Source organism: Cervus elaphus, chromosome 18, assembly GCF_910594005.1.
Source record: "Cervus elaphus chromosome 18, mCerEla1.1, whole genome shotgun sequence".
NCBI lineage: Eukaryota > Metazoa > Chordata > Mammalia > Artiodactyla > Cervidae > Cervus > Cervus elaphus.
In genome coordinates, this window is record NC_057832.1 from 73,654,699 (window position 1) to 73,681,789 (window position 27,091).

At 35.4% G+C, this 27,091-nt stretch overlaps 1 protein-coding gene across 2 annotated transcripts in view; it reads right to left on the reverse strand.

Moving 5' to 3' along the window:
• ZNRF2 (zinc and ring finger 2) overlaps positions 1-27,091 on the reverse strand; it is an 84,390-nt gene that overhangs the window by 11,834 nt on the left and 45,465 nt on the right. The window contains exons 2-3 of one of the 2 annotated variants that reach the window (XR_006334934.1): positions 23,009-23,104; positions 5,938-6,014 (exon numbers count right to left, since the gene is read on the reverse strand). Coding sequence is in view for 1 of the 2 variants with exons in the window: in XM_043872391.1 (XP_043728326.1) it covers positions 23,009-23,104 (96 nt within the window). In the remaining variant the exon portion in view is untranslated. The remainder of the gene's footprint in view (positions 1-5,937; positions 6,015-23,008; positions 23,105-27,091) is intronic. The other variant, XM_043872391.1, reaches the window with a different exon arrangement.

Consider the following 27,091-nt stretch of genomic DNA (forward strand, 5'->3'; position numbering starts at 1 on the left):
TCCCAAAGAAAAAGAAATGCAAGAAGGCAAAATGGTTGTCTGAGGAGACTTTACAAACAGCTTAGGAAAGAAGAAAAGTGAAAAGTAAGGGAGAAAGGGAAAGATATACCCAACTGAATGCCGAGTTTCAGACAATAGCAAGGAGAGATAAGAAGGCCTCCTTACATGAACAATGCAAAGAAACAGAAGAAAATAATAGAATGGGAAAGACTAGAGATCTCTTCAAGAAAACTGGCGATAACAAGGGAACATTTCATGCAATGGACAGAAACGGCAAGGACCTAACAGATGCAGGGACCTAAGAGATTAAGAAGAGGTGGCAAGAATACAGAGAAGAACGATATAAAAAAGGTCTTAATGACCTGAATAACTACGATGGTGTGGTCACTCACCTAGAGCTGGACATACTGGAGTGTGACATCAAGTGAGCCTTTAGGAAGCACTACTACAAACAAATTTAGTGGAGGTGATAGAATTCCAGTTGAGCTATTTAAAGTCCTAAAAGATGATGTTGTGAAAGTGCTGCATTCAATATGTCAGCAAATTTGGAAAACTCAGCGGTGGCCACAGGGCTGGGAAAGTGTCAGTTTACATTCCAAGGCCAAAGAATGTTCAAACTACCATGCAATTTAGCTCATTTCATACGCAAGCAAGGTTATGCTCAAAATCCTTCAAGCTAGGCTTCAGCAGTATGTGAACTGAGAACTTCCAGATATTCAGGAGTTCCAGAAAAACATTTACTTCTGCTTCACTGACTACGCTAAAGCTTTTGACTGTGTGGATCACAAAAACTGCACAAATTATTAAAAAGATGGGAATACCAGTCCACCTTACCTGTCTCCGGAGAAATCTGTGTGTAGGTCAAGAAGCAACAGTCAGAACCGTTATGGAACAACTCACTGGTTCAAAATTGGAAAAGGACTATGTCAAGGCTGTATGCTATCACCCTGCCTATTTTAACATATGCAGAGTACATCATGCAAGATGCCAGGCTGAATAAGCACAAGCTGGGATCAAGACTGTGGGAGAAATATCAACAACCTCAGATATGCACATGATATCACTCTAATGGCACAAAGTGAAGAGGAAATAAAGAGCCTCTTGAGGGTGAAAGAGAAGAGTGAAAAAGCGGGCTTAAAACTCAACACTAAAAGAACTAAAACCATGGCATCTGTTCCTATCACTTCATGGCAAATAAAAGAGGAAAAAGAGGAAGCAGTGACGGATTTTATTTTCTTGGGTTCTACAATCACTGCTGATGGTGACTGCAGTCATGAAAATAAAAGATGCTTGCTCTTTGGAAGAAAAGTGAAAGTAAAAGTGTCAGTTGCTCAGTCCTGTCTGACTCTTTGGCGACCCCATGGACTGTAGCCCGCCAGGCTTCTCTGTCCATGGGACTCTCCAGGCAAGAGAACTGGAGTGGGTTGCCATTTCCTTCTCCAGGAGATCTTCCCAACTCAGGGATCGAAGTCAGGTCTCCTGCACTGCAGGCAGACTCTTCACCATCTGAGCCATCAGAGAAGCCCAAAGGTATGACAAAACTAGACCATGTATTAAAGAGCAGAGACATCACTTTGCCAACTAAGGTCCATACAATCAAAGCTATGGCTTTTCCAGTAGTCATGCACAGATGTGACAGCTGGACCATAAAGAAGGCTAAGCACTGAAGAACTGATGCTTCTGAACTGTGGTGCTGGAGAAGACTCTTGAGAGTCCCTTGGACTGCAAGATCAAACCAGTCCATCCTAAAGGAAATCAGTCCTGAATATTCACTGGAAGGACTGATACTGAAGCTCCAATACTTCAGCCACCTGATGTGAGAGTTGACTCAGTGGAAAAGACCCTGATGCTGGGAAAGACTGAAGGCAAAAGGAGAAAGGGGTGGCAGAGGATGAGATGGTTGGATGGCATCACTGACTCAACAGACACGAATATGCGCAAACTCTGGGAGATAGTGGAGGACAGAGGAGCCTGGTATGCTACAGGTCACGGGGTTTCTAAGAGTCGGACACAACGTGGCAACTGAACAAGAGTCTTCTCAATTTTCTTTCTTGATCCTGGAAGTCCCAACCACTACCCTGTCCTCAACTGCAACCCCAATTCTTTTCTCTTCTTCTTGATCTCTGTTTTTCCTTTATTGTTCTGAATAGCCTTCCACAAACAGGGAACCAGTTTAATGTAAAGCACCCAACTAGTGTTAACTGCTATATTGGAACTCACAAAAGTCATCCCAGTGGCTCAGACGACATCACAAACCTATACGTTAAGTCAGCCTGCACTATAGAAATTATCCCACTCTCAAGAAACCCAATATCAACCACAGTTGTCCAATTCAGCTTTAGCTAGCCTACTTTGTCCCAGAAAATACAACCTTCTAGTTTTCTAAGGAAACGCCCATCTTTCTAGCCAATCACGTCCTGTTCCTGCAGTGCCTCTTGTAAGACCCCATAAAAGTCACTTTTACCCTAAACTCCCTGAGGTGCTTGCTAGGCATTGTAGACCCCAGTCTACAGACTGTTTTCCCTTGAGTAAAAGGATATCAAACTTGTTACTAAGTTTTTTAGTTTTGCCATTTGATATGAGGATGACAGCAATGAAAACAAAGAGAAAAAGATCTGAAGGAAACACTAGAAGATCACTGTACAATTGTATAATTCCAAATGAATGTATATTCTCACCACTTAAGATTTTTTTCCACCACCACAGGGATAACCACATAGTAAAATGAATCTACGTCTCACAACTAACTACAAAAAATTAACCATTTCTTTTTATCAAGCCTAAGACATTACATAAAATGTCTTATATGACATTATATAAAATGGGTTTTATATTTCACTGAGTAAAAAATGCTCCCACTAAACTGTGACATAAATCAATTTTAAGATACATCTTTTTCAGAACTTCACAATTTTTAAAAAGTATGCCTTAGTTGATGGACTAGGCTGTAAAATTTTCTACCTTCTAGAATACATTAACAACACATCTAGATTTAAGTATAAATGAACCAAAAACTCAATTAACATAAATTAGACCAGCTTTTAAAAAGCAAAATGTATTGCCGTTTTCCGTCTAAATCTCTGTAACATATTCTCAGCACCAAATAAAAGTAAGTAGAAATCCACTAGCTGCAAGCTTCCGAACTCATTGTTCACACAAATATAAATGTCTTACAATACTTTTATGCGGACTTATGACTACCAACTCTAATTGCAACAGGTGTTAAAAATCTTTGAGTTGGGAAAATTTTAGTATCTTAAAAGGCCTTGGCTCTCCTGCTTACAAGAAAATTTATAGTACAGCAAAGACAAATCCAATATTCATATAACTGACAGAATAATATATATTTTAAGAATATGATGACATGCTTTGCAGTTACTAAGTTAAAAAAATCTTTTTACTTTAATCTAGAATGACATATTAACATCAGTCATTTTAATCAGAAGGTCTCTAAGCCCAAGTAATAAAAAATATGCAGAACTATATTCTCTGTGTTAAGAAAGGTATACCTGTACATACAAGAACATTCCAAACACGTTAATTTCAATGCAGAAGCAGCCCAATATCCAATGTAAATGGCTTCTAATGAAATGATACCTGCTCAGAAAATTAAAAGGTGTTAACATACTACAGCCACTGCTCAACTGCATTTTGGTAAGTCACTCTGAGTTCACTCTCACTGCAAAACCTCACAGTTATTGCCTCAAGTAACAAATACTTAATTTTCACATTTGAAAGACTCATTTCCAATAGAATCTGTCTTTATATATTTGAAGGCATTTTTTATTTTTGAAAATTCACGATGCAACGTCTGAAGGTTTTCTACAGTATTCCCCGCTCCTACCCCATTATGACATTCTATTTTCATTAAAAGAGAATTTTTCAGCTTAGCAATGAGATACATGCAGAGTTAACGGAGAGCCTAGAAATACTACTAAAACCAGGACACTGAAGTGCCTTTAAGAAAGCTGGGAAAAGATTATTAAAAGTCTTTAACCAGTCAAAACATTCATGAAAAAACCATCTCAAAAAATAAGGAATCAGTGTTTTAGGACTAGAATATCTTAAGGGCAGACAACTAACCAACCAAAATTAAAATGAGAAAAGCAGAGAAGGGAACACAGACTTTAACTACCATGGTTTGCTTGTGTAATCCCCTTCCTCACAGCACTGATCAGGGGAGAGATACTCAAGATTGTGAACATGAAACTAAATTTATGTTGCTTTTTCAAAAAGTGTTGTCGATGTCCAACCTAACATCTAGAGTCAGTGTACTGCTTATCAGTCAAATTCTTTGATTTATTCACATGGTCTGTGCATTAATTTAGAAATGCTCATACAGGAAAAGAAGAATTAAACTGGGAAGACAGCAATGATTTTTATCAAGAAGTGGGCACCAAAATTACTTGGGTTTGTATTCTGTCTCAACACAGGGGGAAAAAGAAAGGATTATATATACCTGGGCCCCATCCCTAGAGATTCTGCAATATACAACTGCTTCAGAAAAACAACTGCTATCAAGGAAACACCATGTTGAGGTAGAAAGAACGTTAAGACTTAAAGTTGCAAATAATATGAATTTCTATTCTCACTATTAGGTACATAACCTCCAAAATGTTAGTCAACTTTGAGTTTCCTTTTGGATATCCAAAATATTATAGAGATGAAGCTTTAAAGAATCTTATATAAAAATTTTAAGCTATAAAAACACTGTATAAAATATTATCAGAAAAAACTTAATGGACTTCTCCAAAAACAAAGTTGGTCGTTTTTCTTTTTCTCCCCATTCTGGTATCCTAGTTGTTTCAATTTTATAAAATGTCATAAATAATCCCATGGCCAACAGACACTTCTACCAGATACTCTAGACCTAGTCATTTCTAGAGACCTTTTATAACTCCAGGCTGGGAACAACTCCATACAAACAATATTGCCTAATTAATTTTTAAATGTCTTGGCTTCATTCTATATTTGAAAGTACTATAAATGTCCACTTTATTACATGCTTTTAGACATATTTAAGTTTTTTATTAATCCTACTACGTACCTAAAATTACCTCCATTTTACAGATGAGGCTCAAATAAATTAATTTACCAGAAGTTACTAAACTAGTTAAGTCCTGAGGTCAGGATTCAAATTTAGGCTTTTTGGCCTTTTTACAACTTCATCAATTTTGGTACAAGAAACAATTTCACTTTAAGAGTATAAATACAGAAGGAAACTATTTTAGACAACTTTAGGTTTGAAGTACTAAAGATTAGTGTGGCTACCTATTTAGATTAGAGGAAGCATGCTCAAGACTGATCACATGCTTTGTCTTCTGGAATTAATAAACTGCCATAAAAACTGTTAAAAGAAATGAGCTCACATTTTACTTTCTTTACAGAATAGAAGAACAGCTCTGTCCAATATAACTTTCTATGATGACAGAAATAGTCTTTTATCTACGCTGTCCAAAACAGTAGCTACTAGCCACATATGGCCTGAAAATAGGACTTTAAATGTGGCCAGTGCAAAATACGAAACCTATATATTTTAATATAGTAGATAAGGAACATACATTTATAAACTAAAGATTTCTGTAAATTGTTATTTTACTTAAGCCTCAAGCTCTTAATTTTTGCATTGCCCAAAGAAATTACTTAAAATTCAAGCAGCCAAATATGCAAAATTAAAATATGTAGCAAGTACAAGCACATATCCATATAGTTATTGCAGATCAAGACAACATGAAAAAAAGCACACAGCCAAAATCCTTTGGGGGAGGGGGAGAAAAAACAACAAATAAGACCAAATTTGTTAGAGCCAGCCAACAAAACTCCATGCGAAAAAGTCATAATCATCACAACTTTATTTTCAGATCAAGCATCCAAAGGTATATATGATCTTTCCAGCAAAATACAATGCCAAGCACTATTATGGATCAGGCATTTTACCTGAAGACTTATTTTTTGTTCTTGAACCCTCAATGATAGCAGTAGAAAACAAAAGCAGCTGAAATGTGAAATAATCCCTAGAAAAATCAAGAATTAAAAAAATTCACAACATTAGTAAGAAGCAATTACTCAAAGAATGAAAAACTGGGGCTCACAGGGTTTATTAATAAGTACTTTCAGATATAAAGTTATATCTAATGGAGTTTGAAGACGTTAACATTAACATTCTAGATTACAGATCCATGAGCTGTTACTGTATTCAAATACCATAAAGGGAATTAGAAATTATATTTAACAAAGGGAAACAGCCATTTTCAGTGTAAAATTAATATATCACTAAAAACATGGGAATAACCTTCACTAAACTGTCTAAAACTCAAACTTTGTGGTCAGGATCAACTTTTATCCTTCTTAGAAATTTATTTTTCTGGTTCAAGGAGCAATTGCTGGCTTCCTCTGCCTAGATGCCATTGACATTTACTGCATAAGTGCCTTCTTTAAAAATAATTGAGAAATGACTAAACACCTAGTCGTTTTTCATTTGCATTGTTAGAAACTTACTTTAAAATTAAGACTATTCTTCAAGAGACAGAATCTGCAACTCTTCTGATGACTTGGAAAAATGTATACTCTCGGGATTTTCTGAAAATGGACATTTGGATCCTTCTCCAACAATATATTAGCAAAATAAAACAGAACCCAAACTATATACTCTAAAAAGTGAAATAGACAAAAACAACACTAATTAAATACTTATAGATTCAGTTTTCTTGGGCATTTTTGTTTCTAACTTGCCTAAGAAAAAGCTCAGGATTAAGTATTCTATAAAACCAGACACCTAATAAGTATAAGAAGTTTTACAAGTCATCTAAGAAATTTCTAAGTTACCAAATTACTTCCCAACCTTCATATCAAATTAAGATGACTTTCCTTTACTCTCTCCCTATCACAAATCGCTGATTTGCTACCTCTAAATTAATGTTTACTTAAATGAGTTGTCCACATTAATACCCTGGTTTCTCTTCAGATCATATAAATGAGTTGTTCACATTAAAAAGGGGGGAAAAAACACAGAAAAGAAAAAAAAAAAACTGAATATATAAAAATAGAATAAAATACACTTTGAACTAAAGTTTCAAGTTTGTTTTTGCTTTGAATCAATGCAAAGAGAAAAACATCAGTCCTAAAAAAAAAAAAGCTGATTTTCAGACTTAACTTATGATTGTATACTTTTAAATTATATTAATGTATTCAATTATAAAGTAGGCTTTAATGGCAATAACCAAAGTCAAACAACCTGGGTAATACAATGTAGCAAATTAAAAAAAAAGATGTTATAGACAGTTCTAGGTTCAAATCCCAACTCTGCAATGGATCTAGGAGTAATGGGGATAATAATACCTACTTCACAGGGCAGTGGTAGGAATAAAATAAGATAAAATTCCAACGCTGCAACAGATCTAGGTACATAATGGGGACACCACCACCCACTTCACAGGGCAGTGGTAAGAATTAAAAAAATACCTGTTAAATGTCTAGAATTGTACCTGGCAAGGAGCAGGTATGTTTTGAATACTAGCTATAGGACTACTGAGAAGGGACTCTTCCTCTGAGCTTGTTATCTCCAGTTGAAAGAAATGATGAAACCTGCTAGACCCGTCTCTTAAGAGTATTATGGAGATCTAATGAGAACGTAAGTGGAAGACCTGAACTTTGGACAACACACAAAATTATTTGAACTTCGTTTTCTTCAAATAAATTGTAAGTCTTAATAGCTATATCTCACACACTCTTTAATATTGATAATTAAAAATTGAAGAGCTAATGTAAAAATGCTTAACTCTAAATATTGGCTAAATTAAACAAAATTCCATTTACTATCATATTGAAACTGAAAAATGTCACCTCAAATGGCATTTAACAAACATATTATGTCAAAACTATTATCGATTTATGACGTAGGAGTCTACCTATCATTCTGTTAGAATGAATTTGAGAATGAGTGTTACAATGTGTATGTGTACGTACTGCTTTTATTAACTGAAGCTGGAGTGTGATGCTCCTTCCCTTCTGCTTCCTCCTGAGTATATGAGGAGGAAGGAATTAGAAGGTGGAGTCTTAATCACTAGACTGCCAGGGAAGTTCCTTGGTTTTCTTGTTTTCATTTATTTTTTCATTGGCCCAACATTTTTGATACAAACAAACAAAAATAGAGTCTGAGCCAGATGTGGCCAATACTTTGCAATCTCTGTATTCAAGAAACAATAATATAATTCCATGAGGAAGGGAACCTTGTAGATTCTGCTTACTCCAGCACTTAGCATGGTGTTTTGCACAGTTACTGCTTGAAAAATGTTTTTTGAACAGCTAAGAAAACAGAAGAGCTCAGAAGACTAAAGCAAGCACCAAGCGACAAATGAACCAATGGAGAGAGAGAACACCGCAAAGTCAGAGGGCTGGACTTTCGGTGACTTGGGCACTTAGTTTGCAGTCTGGTGACTCAGCTGAGCTCAGACCTTTTTTTTTTTTTAAGTGTACTGACTTCTTTATCCAAGTGGTTCCTATCAGCCAATCAACCAGGAAGCACTAATACATGCAGAGTTTGCCAATAAATAATAATAAGTTGATTAAAATTATGGGTAGAGAGTTATTAAGTACTATGCATACACAGGAGAGAGATTTTAAATGTCCACTCCACCAAGATAATAAAGCAAAGTGTGAAACTCACACATACCTGGAGGAAAAAGGAAGGTGAGAACCAGTATTTCTCACAATAACAGTCAGGCAATACTAACAACTCAGAGTTTTTCTGGATCCCCTTATATTCTGCTACTAAATGACTAAATATTGCAACTAAATTACTTTTAAAAGAACAAAAAAAGCCCTGTGAGAAAAACCCTGGAGAAACTAAATCTAGATTCATCTGAAAATTCATGTAATGAAACCTCATGAAAATCAAGAAAGGGCAAATGTAAAATGCTTTCTTCAAAAAATTGTTTTAAGGAGAGGGGAAACACACTGATACTGAAAGAGGTTTCTTTCTTTCTGCTCAAATTTCACCAATCCTTCAGCTGCCCAAGGCAACTTCAGTACCTGAGTGAATCCTATTAGAACAAGGGGCGGAGGCTGCTCTGATGGTGAAAGTACTACTCAAAGAAAGAAGCTACTGAGTTGGGCTGAGGCTAGAACTCCCTCTGCACCCAAGAATTGGGAAACTTTTTCCCTCACAGTTTTAAACAAAAAGGGCTAGTGTGCACCAAGCTTATGACCACAAGATTCACAAGAGAAGAGTATCTTGCATTCTATCCTCTTCTATTTGAGAAACAAGTAAGTGTGATCTGTATCTGTGCTAACATTATACAACAGAGAAAATTCAGAAACTAAGTACACACAACAGTGTGAATGAAGGTGAACCAAGCTAAAAAAATGAAAGAGACACTTCTCATAAACTCAGAACAAACGAGTAAATGGAAGTAAGGGAGGTGATGACTTTACAAGAAGAAATTCCTAGAAGCATTAATACTTCAGAGGAAGGGAAATGGGTCAATGCAGAAAACTAAGTCAGTAGTCTAGAATAAATATCATGTAAATAAAAAACAAAAATCATTAACAAAGACATAAGAAACAGAGGATAAATCCAGGAGCTCTTATACTGAAATTACAGGAATCACAGGAAGAGAAAAAGGAACAGAGAAAGAAATAATAATCAAAGAAATACTAGAAGAAAATAATCCCCGAGCTGACTAAAAATCTGCATTTCTAGACTGAAAAGTCTTATAAAGTCTCAATTAGAGATGGGAGTAGAGTGAAAAAACACTTAGATAGATGCATCCTGGGAACAAAGAGAGAATTTTAAACCTTCAAAAAAAAGAAATTAATCTGTAAGCTTCCAAATGGAAAGAACAGGCAAATTAAGATGAAAGAACAATGAGACCCAGCAAGACCTCACATCTGTAATACTGGGAATAAGAGAAGACCACAATTTTATAAACTTAAAGGGGAAAACAATTAATATATCCTATATTTAGCTAAGACAGTAATCATACATGACAGGAAACAAGAAACACCTGGGAACCCAACAGCTCACTAAGTATATCATCCATGTTAGTCTACGGAAATTATTCACAAAAATGCTTTTAATGAAAAAGAAAATTAAAATAAGAAGAAAACCCTCAATATACACAAAGAGAAAATTAAAGAGTACAAAAAACAGCAGTGAGCAGTGAAATATGTAGAAGTAAAATTTAAACAGATAACACTGTGATTGAAACTGCAACATAACAAAGCATTTTGAAACAGAAGCAAGATCCTGCCAGTGCAAATTTAATATGTAATATAGGATCAAAGTCAAAATTACTTCATAATAGCCAAGAGTTGGAGATAGAGGGGAAGGTGAGTAGGAGACAGGAAAGTGAGCAAGAAAAATATATTAGGTGGATGAGCACAAAGAAAACTACTAATTTTGATAGAATAAAACAGAAGTATATGTTGAAATATATATATATATTAAAGTAAGGTAAGCAACAAAGAATGAAAGATTTATAGTGAAAGTTCTGAATTAATTTGGAAGAAAGGGAAGGAACTCGACCAATCCAGAGAAGACTAGGAAGAACCACCAGCTATACTGTAAACATATGTGTGCTGAACGGTACATTGTGTAATATTTATCTAGCTTCAAAAAATCAACGTATTTACCATGAATTAAAAAAAAAAAAAAAAAAACAGGGAAAGATAGGGAAGCAACTGTCCTAGAACACATGTCAAGATATAACAGTTGAGGAATGAAAATGAAAAAGAGGGAAAAAACCTACTACAAAAAGAAGTTGAAACCAGAAAAAAATGGAGCACAAGAAAAAAATGACATTCCTGATATCACAGGAACACAAGGGGTCAAAAGTGAGAATAAACTGGAAATGAAAATAGCTTTAATAATTACAGAAGACGAAAAAAGCTTTAATAATTCACTTTGAAAGACAAAAAAAAGGAGATCCCATCACATACCTATAGTAAAAAATAAAATTCAAGAAAACATCACAGAAACAAAACTAGATCTGACTCTATATACTTAAGGGCATACTGAATCCTAGAAAAAACTAATCATGAAAAATCAATGCTATTTAATATATACTCTACTGTATTTTTGTCATAAAAAGTGGAATTCTTTACGCACCTTGGTAAAAAGAATGTCAACTCTAAGAAAGAGGTGAAATCAGGTTGGTCTTGGACTTCTCCAGAGTAGCACCTTACATTGTAAGGCTAGAAGAATGTTTATAATATCCTCAAGTAAAGGAAGCGTAACCCAAAGATTTTATATCCAGTTGAAAAACTGTTACTCAAAAACAACACAGATAAGCAATGTTAAACAAGAAGTCTAGTGAACTGTTTCCCATGACTCTTCTCAGAGGATTTATATGAGGATAAACCTCAACTAATCAAGACATGCCTGGAAAAGCTTAAGCAGAAGGACTGGCAGTTAGAAGTGAATCTACTTAACTACAAGATTAAAACAAAAGTGGGATTATGACATGCAAATTATATACCTAAAAATTAAAAGTTAATTACTGTCTAATAATTGGGTACAAAAAAGTATCATTTGAAGTTGACAAGGCAAATAACAGAAGTATAAATATATTAATGTAAAGATTAAGATAAAGAGATAAAATTGGGAAATGGAGCTAAGAAAGGAGAAAGGAAATATATTTAATTTCATCATTGCTCATAAAAAGAAATTAAGTGTCTAAAAATATCTAAAAAATACTATACAATTGTATTTATGAAAGTGATCTCTAAAAAAAGAACAATGGTTCTTCCTAAGTAGAAGAAGAAGCATATGAAACAAAGGAAAACTGGCCATTTGGTGGAACATTTTTAAAGAGCCAGAAAAACAGAGTACATAAAATTATAATGACAGAACTAAAACTAGCCTATTAACACATGTAACTGAAATAAACCAACACAATAAAAGGAAAGATTGGATCCTGACTGAAATTAACCCTGCACTGTATACAAGAAGCATATTCAAAACAAAAAGACAAAAGGTGAAAGTAATAGGACAAGAAAACATTTATCAGGCAAATACAAACTAAAAGAAATAAAGAATTACAATCTTAACATCAGACAAGGTTGAGTATGAGAAAAGCGTGAGGGGAGACAGGACCATTAGAGCAGTAAGAGGTGAAATGGCACAGCAATTACAGCTAGGCGTGGCAGACACAGCGCCAGCATGCCCAAGGCATAAAGCACAGACAGACAGACGAAAACAGGAATACCAGCAGTAGCGGACTTTAACTCACCTCAGTCCATGACAAACAGAGTAAGAAAAAAGACGGACATAAAAGACCTTTCAAACTGAATACAAATACAAAACACTTGCCCCAAATGACTACATATTATACAAAAAGAAAATCTTAATAAACTAAAACAAACAGTGAAGATAATATCCTCTGATCACAATATAGTAAAACTAGAAAACAAATAACAAAACTACAGGGAAAAAGCCCCTAACGTGGGAATTTTAAAACACTCAATAACTTTTGATCAAAGAAGGTATTCACCCAAAATACAGAGCATTTGAACAAATTTTTAAAAATAACAACTTCTGCAATATTTCATATACTGGCAAGTACACCATTAACCATTAATACCAGCATTAAAGTACTAGAAGTATTATCGGAAATATAAATGTATAAGAAATACTGATCTTTACAACACTGGACTTCACTTTCACCATCAGACACATCCACAACTGAGCATCACTTCCACTTTGGCCTTGTCTCTTCATTCTTTCTGGAGCTATTTCTCCACTTTTTTCCCAATAACATACTGGACATCTACTGACCTGGGGGACTCATCTTCCAGTGTCAAATCTTTTTGCCCTTCCATACTGTTTATGGGGTTCTTGAGGCAAGAATACTGACGTGGTTTGCCATTCCCTACTCCAGGGGACCACATTTTGTCAGAACTCTCCACCATGACCTGTGCATCCTAGGTGGCCCTGCATGGTATGGCTCATAGTTTCACTGAGTTACACAAGACTGCGATCCATGTGATAATTTTGGCGAGCTTTCTGTGACTGTGCATAGGACCCTGGAATATTAGGTCCATGAATCAAGGTAAATTGGATGTGGTCAAGCAGGGGATGGAAACAGTGAACATCGACACTTCAGGAATCCATGAATTAAAATGGACAGGAATGGGCAAGTTTAATTCAGATGACCGTTATATCTACTATTGTGGGCAAAAATCATATGGAAGAAATGGAGTAGCTCTCAGTTAAAAAAAAAAAAAAAAAAAAAAGAGTACAAAATACAGTCCTTGAGTGAAATCTCAAAAACAACAGAATGATCTCAGCTCATTTCCAAAACAAACTTTTCAACATCATAGTAATCCAAGTCTATGCCCCAACCACTAACGCCGAAAAAGCTGAAGCAGAACAGTTCTATGAAGACCTACAAGAACTTTTAGAACTAACACCAAAAAAGATGATGTCCTTTTCATCATAGTGGATTGGAATGCAAAAGTAGGAAGTCAAGAGATACATGGAGTTAACAGGCACGTTTGGCCTTGAAGTACAAAATGAAGACAAGCAAAGTCTAACAGAGTTTTGCCAAGCAATGCACTGGTCATAGCGAACATCATCTAATAACACAAGAGACAGCTCTAAACATGGACATCAGATGGTCAATATGGAAATTAGACTGATGGAGAAGCTCCATACAGTCAGCAAAAACAAAACCTGGAGCTGACTGTGGCTCAGATCATGAGTTCCTTATTGCCAAATTCAGACTCAAATTGAAGAAAGTAAGGAAAACCACTAGGCCATTCAGGTATGACCTAAACCTAATCCCTTATGATTAAACAGTGAGAGTGACAAGTAGATTTAAGGGATCAGGTCTGAGTGCGTGAAGAACTATGGATGAAAGTTCATAATACTATACAGGAGGCAGTGACCAAAACTATCCTTAAGAAAAAGAAATACAGGAAGGCAAAGTGGTTGTCTGAGGGAGCTTTACAAATAGGTGAGAAAAGAACATATTGAGAGAAAGGGAAAGGAGAAATGGGAAGATATACCCAACTGAATGTAGTTTCAGACAAAGTAAAGAGAGATAAGAAAGCCTTCATAAGTGAACAATGCAAAGAAATAGAGAAATATAATAGAATTAGAAAGACTAAAGAAAACTGGAGATACCAAGGGAACATTTCATGCAAAGATGGGCACAATAAAGGACAGAAATGGCAAGGACCTAACAGAAGCAGAAGATATTAAGAAGAGGCAGAAAGAATACACAGAAGAACTATACAAAAAAGTTGGGATTTTTATAGTTTACCCACACCCAGATAATCACAATGGCGTGGTCACTCACCTTAAGTCAGATATCCTGGAGTGTGAAAAGTCAAGTGGGCCTTAGGAAGCATTACTACAAACAAACCTAGTAGAAGTGATGGAATTCCAGCTGAGCTATTTCAAATCCTAAAAGATTAAGCTGTTAAAGTGCTGCACTCAATATGTCAGCAAATTTGGAAAATTCAGCAGTGGTCACAGGACTGGAAATGGTCAGTTTTCATTCCAATCCCAAAGAAAGGCAATGCCAAAGAATGTTCCAACTACCATACAATAAAGCTCATTTCACCTTCTAGCAAGGTTATGTTCAAAATCCTTCAAGCTAGGTTTCAGCATTACGTGAACCAAGATCTTCCAGATGTACAAGTTGGATTTACAAAAGGCAGAGGAACCAGAGATCAAATTGTCAACATCTGTTGTATCACAGAAAAAGTAAGGGAATGCCAAAAAAGACCAACTTCTGCTTCACTATGTTAAAGCCTTTGACTCTGTGTATCACAACAAGCTGTGGAAAATTCTTCAAGAGATGGGAATACTAGACCACATTTTTACTTGCCTCCTGAGAAACCTGTATGCAGGTCAAGAAGCATCAGTTAGAACCAAACATGGAACAACAGACTGGTTCAAAATTAGGAAAGGAGTACGTCAAGGCTGTATACTATCACCCTGCATATTTAACTTATATGCAGAGTACATCATGAGAAATCCTGGGCTGGATGAAATACAAACTGGAATCAAGATTACCAGGAGAAATGTCAATAACCTCAGATATGCAGATGATACCACTCTAAAGGCAGAAAGTGAGGAAGAACTAAAGAGTCTCTTGATGAAGGTGAAAGGGGAGACGGGAAAAGCTAGCTTAAAACGCAACATTCAAAAAAAGAACATCATGGCATCCAGTCTCATCACTTCCTGGCACGTAGTTGGGGAAAAGTGGAAACAGTGACAGATTTTATTTTCTAGGGCTCCAAAATCACTGTCGAGGGTGTACTTCAGCCATGAAAGCAAGAGATGCCTACTCCTTGGAAGAAAAACTATGACAAACCTAGACAGCATATTACAAAGCAGAGACATTACTTTGCTGACAAAAAGTACACATAGTCAAAGCTATGGTTTTTCCAGTAGTCATGTACAGATGTGAGAGTTGGACCATAAGGAAGACTGAGCACTGAAGAATTAATGCTTTCAAACTGTGGTGTTGGAGAAGACTCTTGAGAGACCCTTGGACAGCAAGAAGTTCAAACCAGTCAATCCTAAAAGAAATTAACCCTGAATATTCATTGGAAGGACTGATATTGAACCTGTAATACTATGGCCACCTGATACGAAGAGCCACCTCACTGGAAAAGACCCTGATTCTGGGAAAGATTGAGGGCAGGAGGAGAAGGGGGCTACAGAGAATGAGATGGTTGGATGACATCACCGACTCACTGGACAGGAATTTAAGCAAACTCCTGGAGACACTGAAGGACAGGGAAGCCTGGTGTGCTGTATAGTTCATGGAGTCACAAAGAGTTGGACATGACTCTGACTGAACAATAAAAACAAGGTAAAAATCTAAGACCCTGCATGGTTTCTGGTAAGCCTAAGTCAAATAACGTTAGAGAAAGCAGAATAGAGAGAAGTATGCTTTATAACATAAAAAGATTCAACAGAAAAGGAAAATAAGTCATAATATTTGTGTAAACAACATACTATGAAATACATAAAGCCAGAAAAAGATTGCTGCAAGGCAACTATCACCAAAAGGAACTTATAACAGTGTAAGAAAAAAATTAATGAAGCTATGGCCACAGAGGGGACACTAATAAACTCTTTCCAAATCTGTCAGACTATGTAAACCAAACATAGGCAAGCATACAGAATATTTCAATAATACAACCAAACTCAGTTTACTGGAAGTATATGCATACATATGTTTTTAAAAGAATAATATAAGTAAATTTTTTACTCTACAGAGAACATATATGCTTCTCTTATATTCATGATTTACAGAGATCAATGATGTATGTGGTCACATAATTATTAAAAACATAGTTATTATGGGCAGCATTCTCTAATAATAAGATCAGAATGACTTCCCATCACACATACTCCTCCTGTCATAAAAAAATTTATCTTCAAACTGAAGAAGCATTTTCTTCTCAGATACATATTAAAACCTCAGATACAACTGAAGCCTCTTGTAAGAAAAATATTTCTATTTCTAAAATACTTTTACTAAAATTAAAAAACTGAAAAGAAAGTAGCTTCATCTAGTCCAGAGTACTTATTATTAGCTTTATTTACAACTCTAAAGAAGCTTACAAACTAAATATAAGCTCTTTCAACTAGCCTAAGGTTCAAAAGTACAAAAAATATACAACATTAGAATGAAAAGGCCAATATAACAAAAATATATTAAAAATTATAATATTTGTAAGAAGATATATGCAATGCAATGCTGTGGCAATTAATCAGGAAATTCAGAAGAAAAATATTTTCTAACAAAATACAAATTCCCATAATTGACTAAGGACGTCAAAGAACATGAATATACTAATAATCAGGGAAGTTATAAGGACTGTCAAAGATTTAAAAAAGGGGGGGCTATATGGTTCTACAGTCAAATTATACCTGATATGAAAATAATAGTCCTTCCAGAGTTTTTCAAATTATTCCAGAGCAAAGATGGAAAGCTTTCCCACTCATTTTATTAGCATAATCTTTAGTTAGCACAAACTTGGTAACATTGCTTTACAAGAATTATCTATGACCAGTTACATCCAGTTAATATTAGAAATCAACACAATTCAATTGAAACATTATAAAATCTACCAATGTAATTTATCAACAAATGAATAAAGCATTTAATAAAATTAGGCTGATTTTTGCCTTTAGTAAAAGAGAATGAAATGAGAATGACATGTATACAATAAAGATGACTAACCATAACTCTTAGCCAGCATCTGTGAAACAGTGAAACACTAAAGACACACAGACAGGCATGTCCACTGGCACCATTATCATCAACATCATTTTAAAGCTTCAAACTAATGCAGGAAGACAAAGAAACAACAAATGTGCATAAATGCTTGAAAATATTATCTTCATTTGCAGATATGTCATAAGTCTAGAAAACCCAAAGACCTGCCTAAAACCTAGCTTCTCTTTAAAACCAGCAAAACCAATTGATATTCAAATAGTATGCAAATCTCATCCATAACAGCAGCAAAACTATAAAATACTAGGCAAAAATTTAGTAAGTTTAACACTGAAGTATAGGTTCTCAGTGAATCAAATGTAGAGACAAAGCATGTTCCTTAATGGGTAAACTGACAATCTTAAAAAAAAAAATAGCACTGAGGAAGACAGTGAACATTTCCTTAGTAAGATTTAATAAAGTATAAAACATGTAGAGTCCAGTTCAGTCTTATGTTAATGAATAATGAATAATAATGAATAGCAGGCTATTCTATAGTCACTCATCTGTATTCTGTATGTAATAATAAAATGTCTGAAAATAGAAAGTAAGACTTCATAATAGGAGTCCCTCACTATGAGAATGTCACAATATGAAACCTAACAAAATTAACTCATGTTTTCCCTAAGGAAGAGAAAATCATTAAGATTTTTGTTGCTGGGGCTTACAATAGTAGCTCTCATCCACCTAAAAACCCCTTTCATCCACTACTGTAATGATAATAATAAAGTAAGATTAGGTATTTCAAATTATATATGTGCCATTATACATTTTAGTGTGTCTTGGGGATACTTAAAATCAGAGAGCACATATGGACCATTAAAAGCTTTTGGAAAAATATTTTTTAAATAACCACAAATGAGAATGTTAAAAGTCTTCAAAAAATTTTTTTTAAAGAAATGTATGGTCTGTCTCTTAGAATTAATATCCAGGTTAAACTTCTACTTTTCTGTATTAATTTACTGATTGATTGATGGAACCAGATATATTTATACTTTGAGTTATAATCCAAATACCATGCTACAGGGCTTCCCTGGCGGATCAGTCGAAGAATCCACCTGCAGTGCAGGAAACCCAAGTTCAATCCCTGGGTTGGGAAAATCCCCTGGAGAAGGAAATGGCAACCCACTCCAGCATTATTGCCTGGAAAAATCCATGGACACAAGAGCCTGGCGGGCTATAGTCCATGAGGTCACAAGAGGCAAACACGACTTAATGACTAAACCACTATCTCCACGCTGTACTAATTCTGTTGCTCAAATTGTTTACTGGGAGCTCATTCAGGTTTGCTCCTCCTGTGTCCTTCATCTTTTCTGATTTTTCAGCGCTTCCTTGCATTCAAATAATACAGTATCTCCAGGTTTTTCTTTCTCTGCTCCAGTCCTGGAATCAGACATTTCTCCAAGGAATCCTGTTTTCTTTTTACATGAGGATGACATTTAGAAACCAAAATTTGGGTACTGGGTGTCAAAGATTTTTCAGCTGTAAAAATATCTCTCACACCAAAAAGCATTACAAGGAAAAGTCTAAGAACTGAATACCAAGAAGTACAGATTAAAGTGATTAAGATAAAAAGAATCCTAAGTAACAATAACCCATGAGGTACTGAGAGGTCAAGAAGCCTGGAGATTCCAAAGTCTATCTAACAAAAAACAGAAGAAATCAAGCAAATCACAAATATCATAAATATTTAGATACCAAAGGAGTGAGACTATCTAGAATATTTTTATTATTTTGTCACCTTAAAATATTCAATGACCCAATCCCTTACTCATTTTGGAAAAATCCAAAAAAAAAAAAAAAATCACAATTTTCACATTTTGCAAAGATCAACAACGTTGAGGGCAGCTAGGTACTCTTACAATCTTTTTACTCCAATCTGAGTCCTCCAGTGCCAATCCTCAAGTCACCCATGGCTCCTCCTTCCCAATTTCTAGCAATTACTGAACTCACTTCATTCTTTCTTCATCTCTTTCTCTACCTAACAATCATCTGACCATTTCCTACATGAAATACCATACCATTCTTCCAACTGGTCTTTAAAGAAATTATTTTCCTTACAAGTATTTTTGCACATGAATACAAATAATTACACATAATTTATTTTAAAACTTCATTATTCAGCCCTAATTTATCTTTTCACCTACAATTCTCTTATCATTCTCTGTTGCCCCAAACTACCTAGTTGTTATTTATAAGTACATCCTCCATTTCTCTCCAAATCTTATTAATAGCAGACTAATTTATATACATATACAATAATCTTCAAAGGGCAAAACTGTTGATAGACATGAGTTGATCCATATCTTTGCTCCAATATAGAAGAAACATAAAAATGAGACAAATTTAGAAATGCATTGTATAAATTTGCATTAAAATTTGTTTAAAATGAGTTTGCCAATACTACATTCTAACCAAAGTAAGAACTGTGACCAGAGGAAAAGAACTTTCCCTCTGAGGACAGTTCTATAGGTTTACTTGGTTTTCTTGCACTCCAGAAAAAGTCTTTTCATTGTCTCTGTTCTGTTTCTTCAGGTTTCTTATGATTCAGGAAAGCTTACCTTGAATGTTGGATTAATTTTTTAAAAATCAACATTATAAAAGTGATATGATAAGAACACAAAAAAAGGCAAGACAATGATTTATAAAATCACGAAACAAAATAAGAATCTATAAATTAAAAAAAGATGTAATTTTCCTTCTCAAATTTTATTGAAGAAATCAGAAACAGAAATCTGAAACCTACTTTATGCTTTAGAGATCTACAGAACTGCCTTCTCACTGAAATATGTATTTTAATTTCAACTTCTATTCTACATATCTTCTTTTATAATAGGCCAGAAGGAAAAAAGGTAACAGAAACACACATCCATTTATAGTTAGTTTTTTACAATATTTTATTTCTGTACTGAATATGAAAGGATTTATGCTTCCTCAAAGAGTAAGCAAACTGCCTATCACCAAATTTAGACCTCAGATTTCAGCTATGCAGGCCACCATATTCCTTATAGAAAGCAGGAAAAGTATTTTTCACTGAACTGCAGTTGTAAATTTATCACATCAGGTGAGAACAGGTAGTGCTCTAATTATCCTCTCATCTCCTTGCTTCTCCATATATTATAGGAACTATGATTGTCATGCCAAACTTTTAGACATCTCATTTGGAATTAACTTACTATGAGCTTTTAAAATATCAAAAGAAATTTAGATTTGTCAACACATTAAATATGGTATCCACTGTATCTTTACCTCTTAAAGTCAAAGGTAATATTTCTTTGTAATAACAACAGGTCTTGTTTACTTAACACTCACTACAAAACCTACAAAAAAGTATGTATGATTTTCACAGTAACTCTATGAAGACAGGTGCTATTCCCAGTCCTAAGTTTACAGGAGAGAAAATTAAAACCAAGATTACACACTGGAATTAAGTAACAAAACAGAGATCTGAACTCAGCAAGCTGAACTTAAAGATTACACTTTGTACTGAGTATCGTTGTTCTTTATAACATTTTAATTGCAAACTGGTACTGCTTTTGAGCAGCTACATGCTAAAAGAAGGGCAATAAAATTGAATTTAGTGCCACATAAAATAGGTATACAGTTTTGGTAACTGGATAAGACTGTTTCTTGTATGACCATTTCTGATCCATCATCTTATTTATAAAGTAAATACATGCTAAATTTTAAAGCTACTACACAAAACAAGAAGCATTTTCAAACTTTTTTCCCATTTAGGCTGTTACGTAAGATTGAGCAGAGGAACTCTTCATTTACCAGGATGTCTCCTCAGTTCCACGAAAAGAAGGAGGGCTCTAAATCACAAAAGATTACAAGAGAAGGAGACGGCACTAATTTATACCTGCAAAGCAAACCTCGTTTATTATGATTTTCCTGGTAATCCTCCACAACTGGCCTCCCCATCCTCACTTTCTTCTTTGTCTGCAGCTGAAGATATTATTAAGCCCACATTATAAGCCACCCTGGAGTTTTCATTTTCTCAGGAATACCCTCTATGAACCGAGGAGGTATACATGTTAATAAACTTTTGTTTTCCTCTTATTCATCTGTCTTTTATTACCAAGGTCTCAGTCAAGAACTCAGAAGGGTAAGGGAATCATTTTTTCCTTCCCCTACAGGCCTTTGCTGCCCACAGCCTGTGAGGGGAGAGTACATTACCAATCTGCTACCTCTATCTAACCTAAACCAGTCAATCACAGTTCTTCCTTCTTTTCACTCATAGTTGACCACTGTCCACATTTTAAAAATTCAAGAATCATACATGTTTATAAAGAAGCTGTTTTTGCTTCTTGTGAATTTCTATAGATACCCATATATATTTAACAATTTAAAAATTCTCAGGCCTACCTACCTTACAGTAGGTACCTCTTCTTAAAAGTGGCTGAAACTTTATTTTACTTTTTCCATTAAGTTTACTAATGTCTAAACTGGAATAGTGTCATATATTTAAAATCTGAATTCTTGGATCAAGGTATCCCCAAACAGAAGTTTATATATTGCTCTTTAAGCCACCAAATAAGTGATCTATTAGAACACTTTAATGTCCCAGGCACAGCTCAACCAGGAAATTAAAAACTGCCAAATATCAACAAGTAAGAAGACTATATCCAAATATACTGCACAAAAAATAAACAGAATACTAAGATTATGTGCAAATATATTATACGGTAAAAGGAAATACACTTGTCTTTTAAAATTCAAGGCAAGAGTCTTAACATTTAAGGATATTCATTTTAAAAACACTTGTAATAAACATAATAATTATGGAGGAGAATTATAAGATAAGTATGAGGAACAAGCCCAATCAATTTTATCTCAAATTTTGAACCTGTCTTTTAAGTAACTAAATTTCAATTAGATTATGCAAAGTAGCCAACTCAATTTCCTAATGCAAAAAGGTTTATATATATTCAACAGGTACATATACTATTCAAAGAAAATGCTAAAAGCTATTTTTATTTATTCACTGGAAAATGGGGAAAAGGGCTCAATTACTACTGTAATAGTGGGGCTGAAGCACTACCTTATCAAGAGAGACATTCCTAAATCACTTTGCAAAAAAGCTACTCAAAATAACATGTTCATTTCAATATTAAATTGTACTCCTCCAAGTTTCTATAATCTGAGGAGAAATCTCAGATTACTGACTAAGTGTTACTACACTGATGAACCTTTGGTTGATCCTAGGCTGTAGGATCCATCTGTTTTATTTACTGGTATATCCCAAGTTTCTAACACTATATGCCTCATAGGTGACAGGTACTCAAAAAACATCTGCTAATCAATGAGTCAGTCTTTCAACTGGCTTCACTGTTTACTGGTACTCTTCTTACTCATTCTATTTCAAACCAAATTTTACATTTGAAAAATCTAAAATTTCTCCACGGATTTTGAAGTCTCTCTTTTTATCAATAAAATTTTGAAAAAAGCTCTCATTTTTCCTTTATGTCACTCTATTCATCTGAAGTCACAGATGAACTACTCTTTTTTTTCCCCAAGTCTACTTCAAAATGTACTAAGACTACACTGAAAATTTCTCCTATGATTTTGAATATCTGGAGATTGTGGTCAGGTAAGAATGGCACGGCCAAAGTACCAGACCTAATCAGGGTATCAGTTAGCTCAGGGCTCAGAGACAGTCCCTCCTGGCCTTTTAACTTCTACCTGAAACATGAAATTCATAATACATTTTATGAAATCTAATTACAATGATAATTTAAAGCATCATTTTAAAGCACTGGACTTACCATTATAGGTTATTCTTGGCTTTGTTAAACACATCACAAGATGCAAATCCATTTCATCTGAGGGTACAAATTTTGAGCATACAGGGCACTTAAATCCTAAAAAATAAAATAAATCCATGTTACTTAACAATTTTAAATATCCAGCCTTGCCTTTTAAAAAATGAAGAAAAAGCATTTCAAACTTCAGTATTACACGCACATTAATACACTACCTACACGCAACTTAAGTTGGGAAAAGAGTTTGTGACTATAGTATCTGACTTAAATCAGTTTATGAACACCATCCAATTTCAATGAAGAGAATCTGATTCACTACAAAACTCTCGTATCCTTTTCTAATGTGTGGGTCCAATCATTTTCATTTCTTATTTTTTCATTAATCTGAACTTAAAATTTTGTTGTAATAGCTTTGTATTCTGACCATCTTTCCTGATAGTACCTTTCCCAGCTCGGTACAGGACAATGAGTTGCAAGATTTTATAGCTAGATAGTACCTTACAAACTATTCTATTCCACTGACCATTTAAAAATGTATCTGTTGAAGAAAGTGAAGCCTTTCATGGAACAGCAAAATCAGGTCTAGAATCTAAGGCTCCTGACTCCTACTATATTGGACTTATTGCCATACCACAAGTCACAAGGCAAACAGAAAACAGCACCAAATGGCAGATTTCTTAAGTCAATTTTGACATAAACATTAGTTTCCTACAATATTCAATTTGCACTAAGTACTTGCCAGAAGTACTCTATTAAAAATAAACTGGCAGACTGAAGGAGGGAATATGTTATGAATTCAGCTCTATCCTGCTCCCTCACTTACCAAGGGTAACTGTTCACCCATGGGTCCTTTTGCTGTTTCCCTGTAGACCTACTTACTACTCTCTCCTCCAACATTCCCAACCTGCATAAGCAGTGAACTGATAAAGTCCACTTATAGCCTGGTGAGGAACAACTAATCAGAAGTGGCACAAAAAGATGGCCCGAGCCAATTCGTTTTCCTTGAAAATATGACTAAGAAACAGCAAGAGGGTCATGGGTCAGCTGTAGACAGCTGAAGCAAAAAGCGCACATGAAGTTAACAGACTGCGGTGGGGTGTCTATTCTGGGTCATGTGTAGGCTGAACTTACAGGAGAAAAACTATCAGCAAGCACAGGAAAACAGCTCACATGGAGATCTTAGAGCAGGTGTGTAGAGAGGAGCAAGTGCTGTGAGAAAGAAGAAGGGTGGTGGGGAAGAAAAAAAAGTCCCTCAACGCTGACCCAGATTGTGGTAGCTTTCTACTTCTAGTATATGTGTGCTCTTACAGACACTCTCCTCCTTTCGTCTTGATGTGAAACCCACTGCAACTCAAGTCAGAGTAGAGTCATACCTCATGCAGAGCTCTGCTGAAGAGGAAAAGGCTTTGGCATGCGTACTTAATCCACGTACTCAACTTCCTGAATGGAATATGTGTTTCTGAGCAGTATTTCACAATGTATTAAATACATTTTAAAAGAAAGAAATAAAGGTATGTTTAATTCCCACTTCTTAAAAACCACCAAAAAAGAAAAAGAGGATCAATCTAAAATTAAACTACAAAAATAGCTACAATCCTCAAACAATTCTGACACAAATACTAGCTACTGCATCAATGTGGCAAAACATGCATCAAATGGGGAGAATATAGAGATGCTCAAGCAGCACTCCTATTTCCAGGACCATTAGCAATCTTTTTCTTACAATTACAAAAACATCCTTCCCTTGAAATTAAACAGGACATTTAAAAAAAATTTTTTAACTACTTAATTTTCTAACTGTTGATCAAAATCATATGCATACTGGCACATGAACTCTAAATTACCAAACAAAAATGCACAACCATGAACCTCTGAGAGCCATCCAACTGCCCACAAAGTAGAGCCTAAGGGAAGAAACTCTATGTACCAAGAACCACTGTATTTCTAGTTAAATACAATAAATTGATGTGTTTCTTTCTCCTTCACCTAAAACCCACTAAATCGAGAATAAATGTAACAAAATAAGGTAAGGAACTTGAAAGGAGACAGCAGTAGATGAACAGATGGGCAGAACTGACAGGACTGAGGAAAGACATACTAAGTGTCTGCAGAAGTAAGCCAATTCTCACTACATAATCCTCCAAAAACTCAAGAACCTATACTTGCAACAACTTGCCATGCCAGGGATGAGGTTAACCATGAAGAAATTCCCAAGTCTCCAACCCATGACATGTAGCCAAGCAACTACAGCTTCGCAATGAGAGCAGAAGAATAAGAGTTCACCACAGGAGGGAAATGGAGAAAGAAGGCCCTGGCCCCCCACTCCAGTGCTCTTGCCTGGAAACTCCCATGGACGGAGGAGCCTGGGGGGCTGCAGTCCATGGGGTCACTACAAGTCCGACACGACTGAGTGACTTCACTTTCACTTTTCACTTTCACACACTGGAGAAGGAAATGGCAACCCACTCCAGTGTTCTTGCCTTGAGAATCCCAGGGACTGGGGGGCCTGGTGGGCTGCCATCTACGGGGTCGCACAGAGTCGGACACGACTGAAGTGACTTAGCAGCAGCAGCATAGGAGGAAAAAAGACCCAAAACAGATCTGCTTGAGGATACCAGGTACAGCAAGGAGAAGGAAAGAAAACAAGGGAATGAATAAATAAATATCTATGTACAGAAAAGGGCCCTTCCTACCAATCTCCTTTTCTCTATCCCTACCAAAAAAATTGGTAGCTGCTTCTCTTAAATCAGAAATTCCACAGAATGAAACATCAAGATCCTTGTCTGTTGATGAGGTCAAGTCTTACATATAAAGCTTCCAAACAGCTTTTCAGGTTTTGTTCTCATAAACATAATGCAATACCAAAAAAAAAGAAACAAAAAACTACACAGTTAAAACACAGCAGAAACAATTTCAAAAGGCTAATGAAATATTTACAACCATTATCACAAAAGGACAATATCCTTAATATACAAAGAACTCTTTAAAAATGAGGAAACCCAAACACCTGTTAGAAAAATGGGCAAAAATTTTAAACAGACATCTCACCAAAAAGAAAGATAAGCAACCAACCCTTAAACAAATGAAAAACAGTGTCAGAATGTAAGAAACACTTTCCTTTCAAGAAGTTCTGCTTATTTCTTTACTCTCATTTTAGTGGACTGAGGAGGGAAGAGAGAAATGTGTGTTTAATTCACTGTTTTTTAATTAGAAATCCAGGTGTTCTTTGTACATACTGTTTTCTCTCCTTGGCCTTTATATCTCTATACTAAAATATCTTACTCATCCCAGACAGGCAAGAACGCAAAAGACTGGCACTCCTTGGACAGGCTGTGGAGAAACAGGTACTTTCACACAGTGCCAGTAGGAGTACTAAACTGTACAACCTCTACAGAGGGTAATTTCAGAATATCTAACTAGATTACGTGTGTATTGACTACACATGTAATCTACTAATCCTGCAATCCCATTTCCAGGATCTCTCCCTGAGGGTATACCAGTCAAAATACCAAAAAACACAAGCAGGGACAAAAGACCATGGGAAGATGGCAAAGTAGAATGCATTCAGGAAATCTACCTCCCCACCTAGACAAAAACTGAATGGGTGGAATTTGTTTGAAGGAACCATTTTGGAAGTCTGCAATCTACTGAAGGCTTGCAACTTCCAGGGGAAGGAAGGCTTGGACAATGCACTGTGGTTAATTTCAGCTCTTAGCACAGAGGCAGTTATTACCCTTCCCCCCCATTCCCAGCCACATGGCAGGCAGTGGTGCACTTGTTCCTGGCAATATCTGATTTCCAGAGTTACCACATTAGATTTAAATGTTCAGTTTTCAGGAAGAAAAAGAAAAAAAAAAAAAAACTTATACAAATGAACAGGAAACGTACGGCCCAAAGGGGGAAAAAAAAGTCAGCAGAAACTGTCCCTGAAAAAGACCTGATGGCAGATATACTAGGGAAAAAAACCTTTAAAATGCCTGTCTTAGAGATGCTTGATAAAAAAAGGTGTGCAGAAAGGTAAGAAAATGACAAATGAGCAAAATATCAATAGAGAACAAATAACCACCAACAAAATATTCTGAAGCT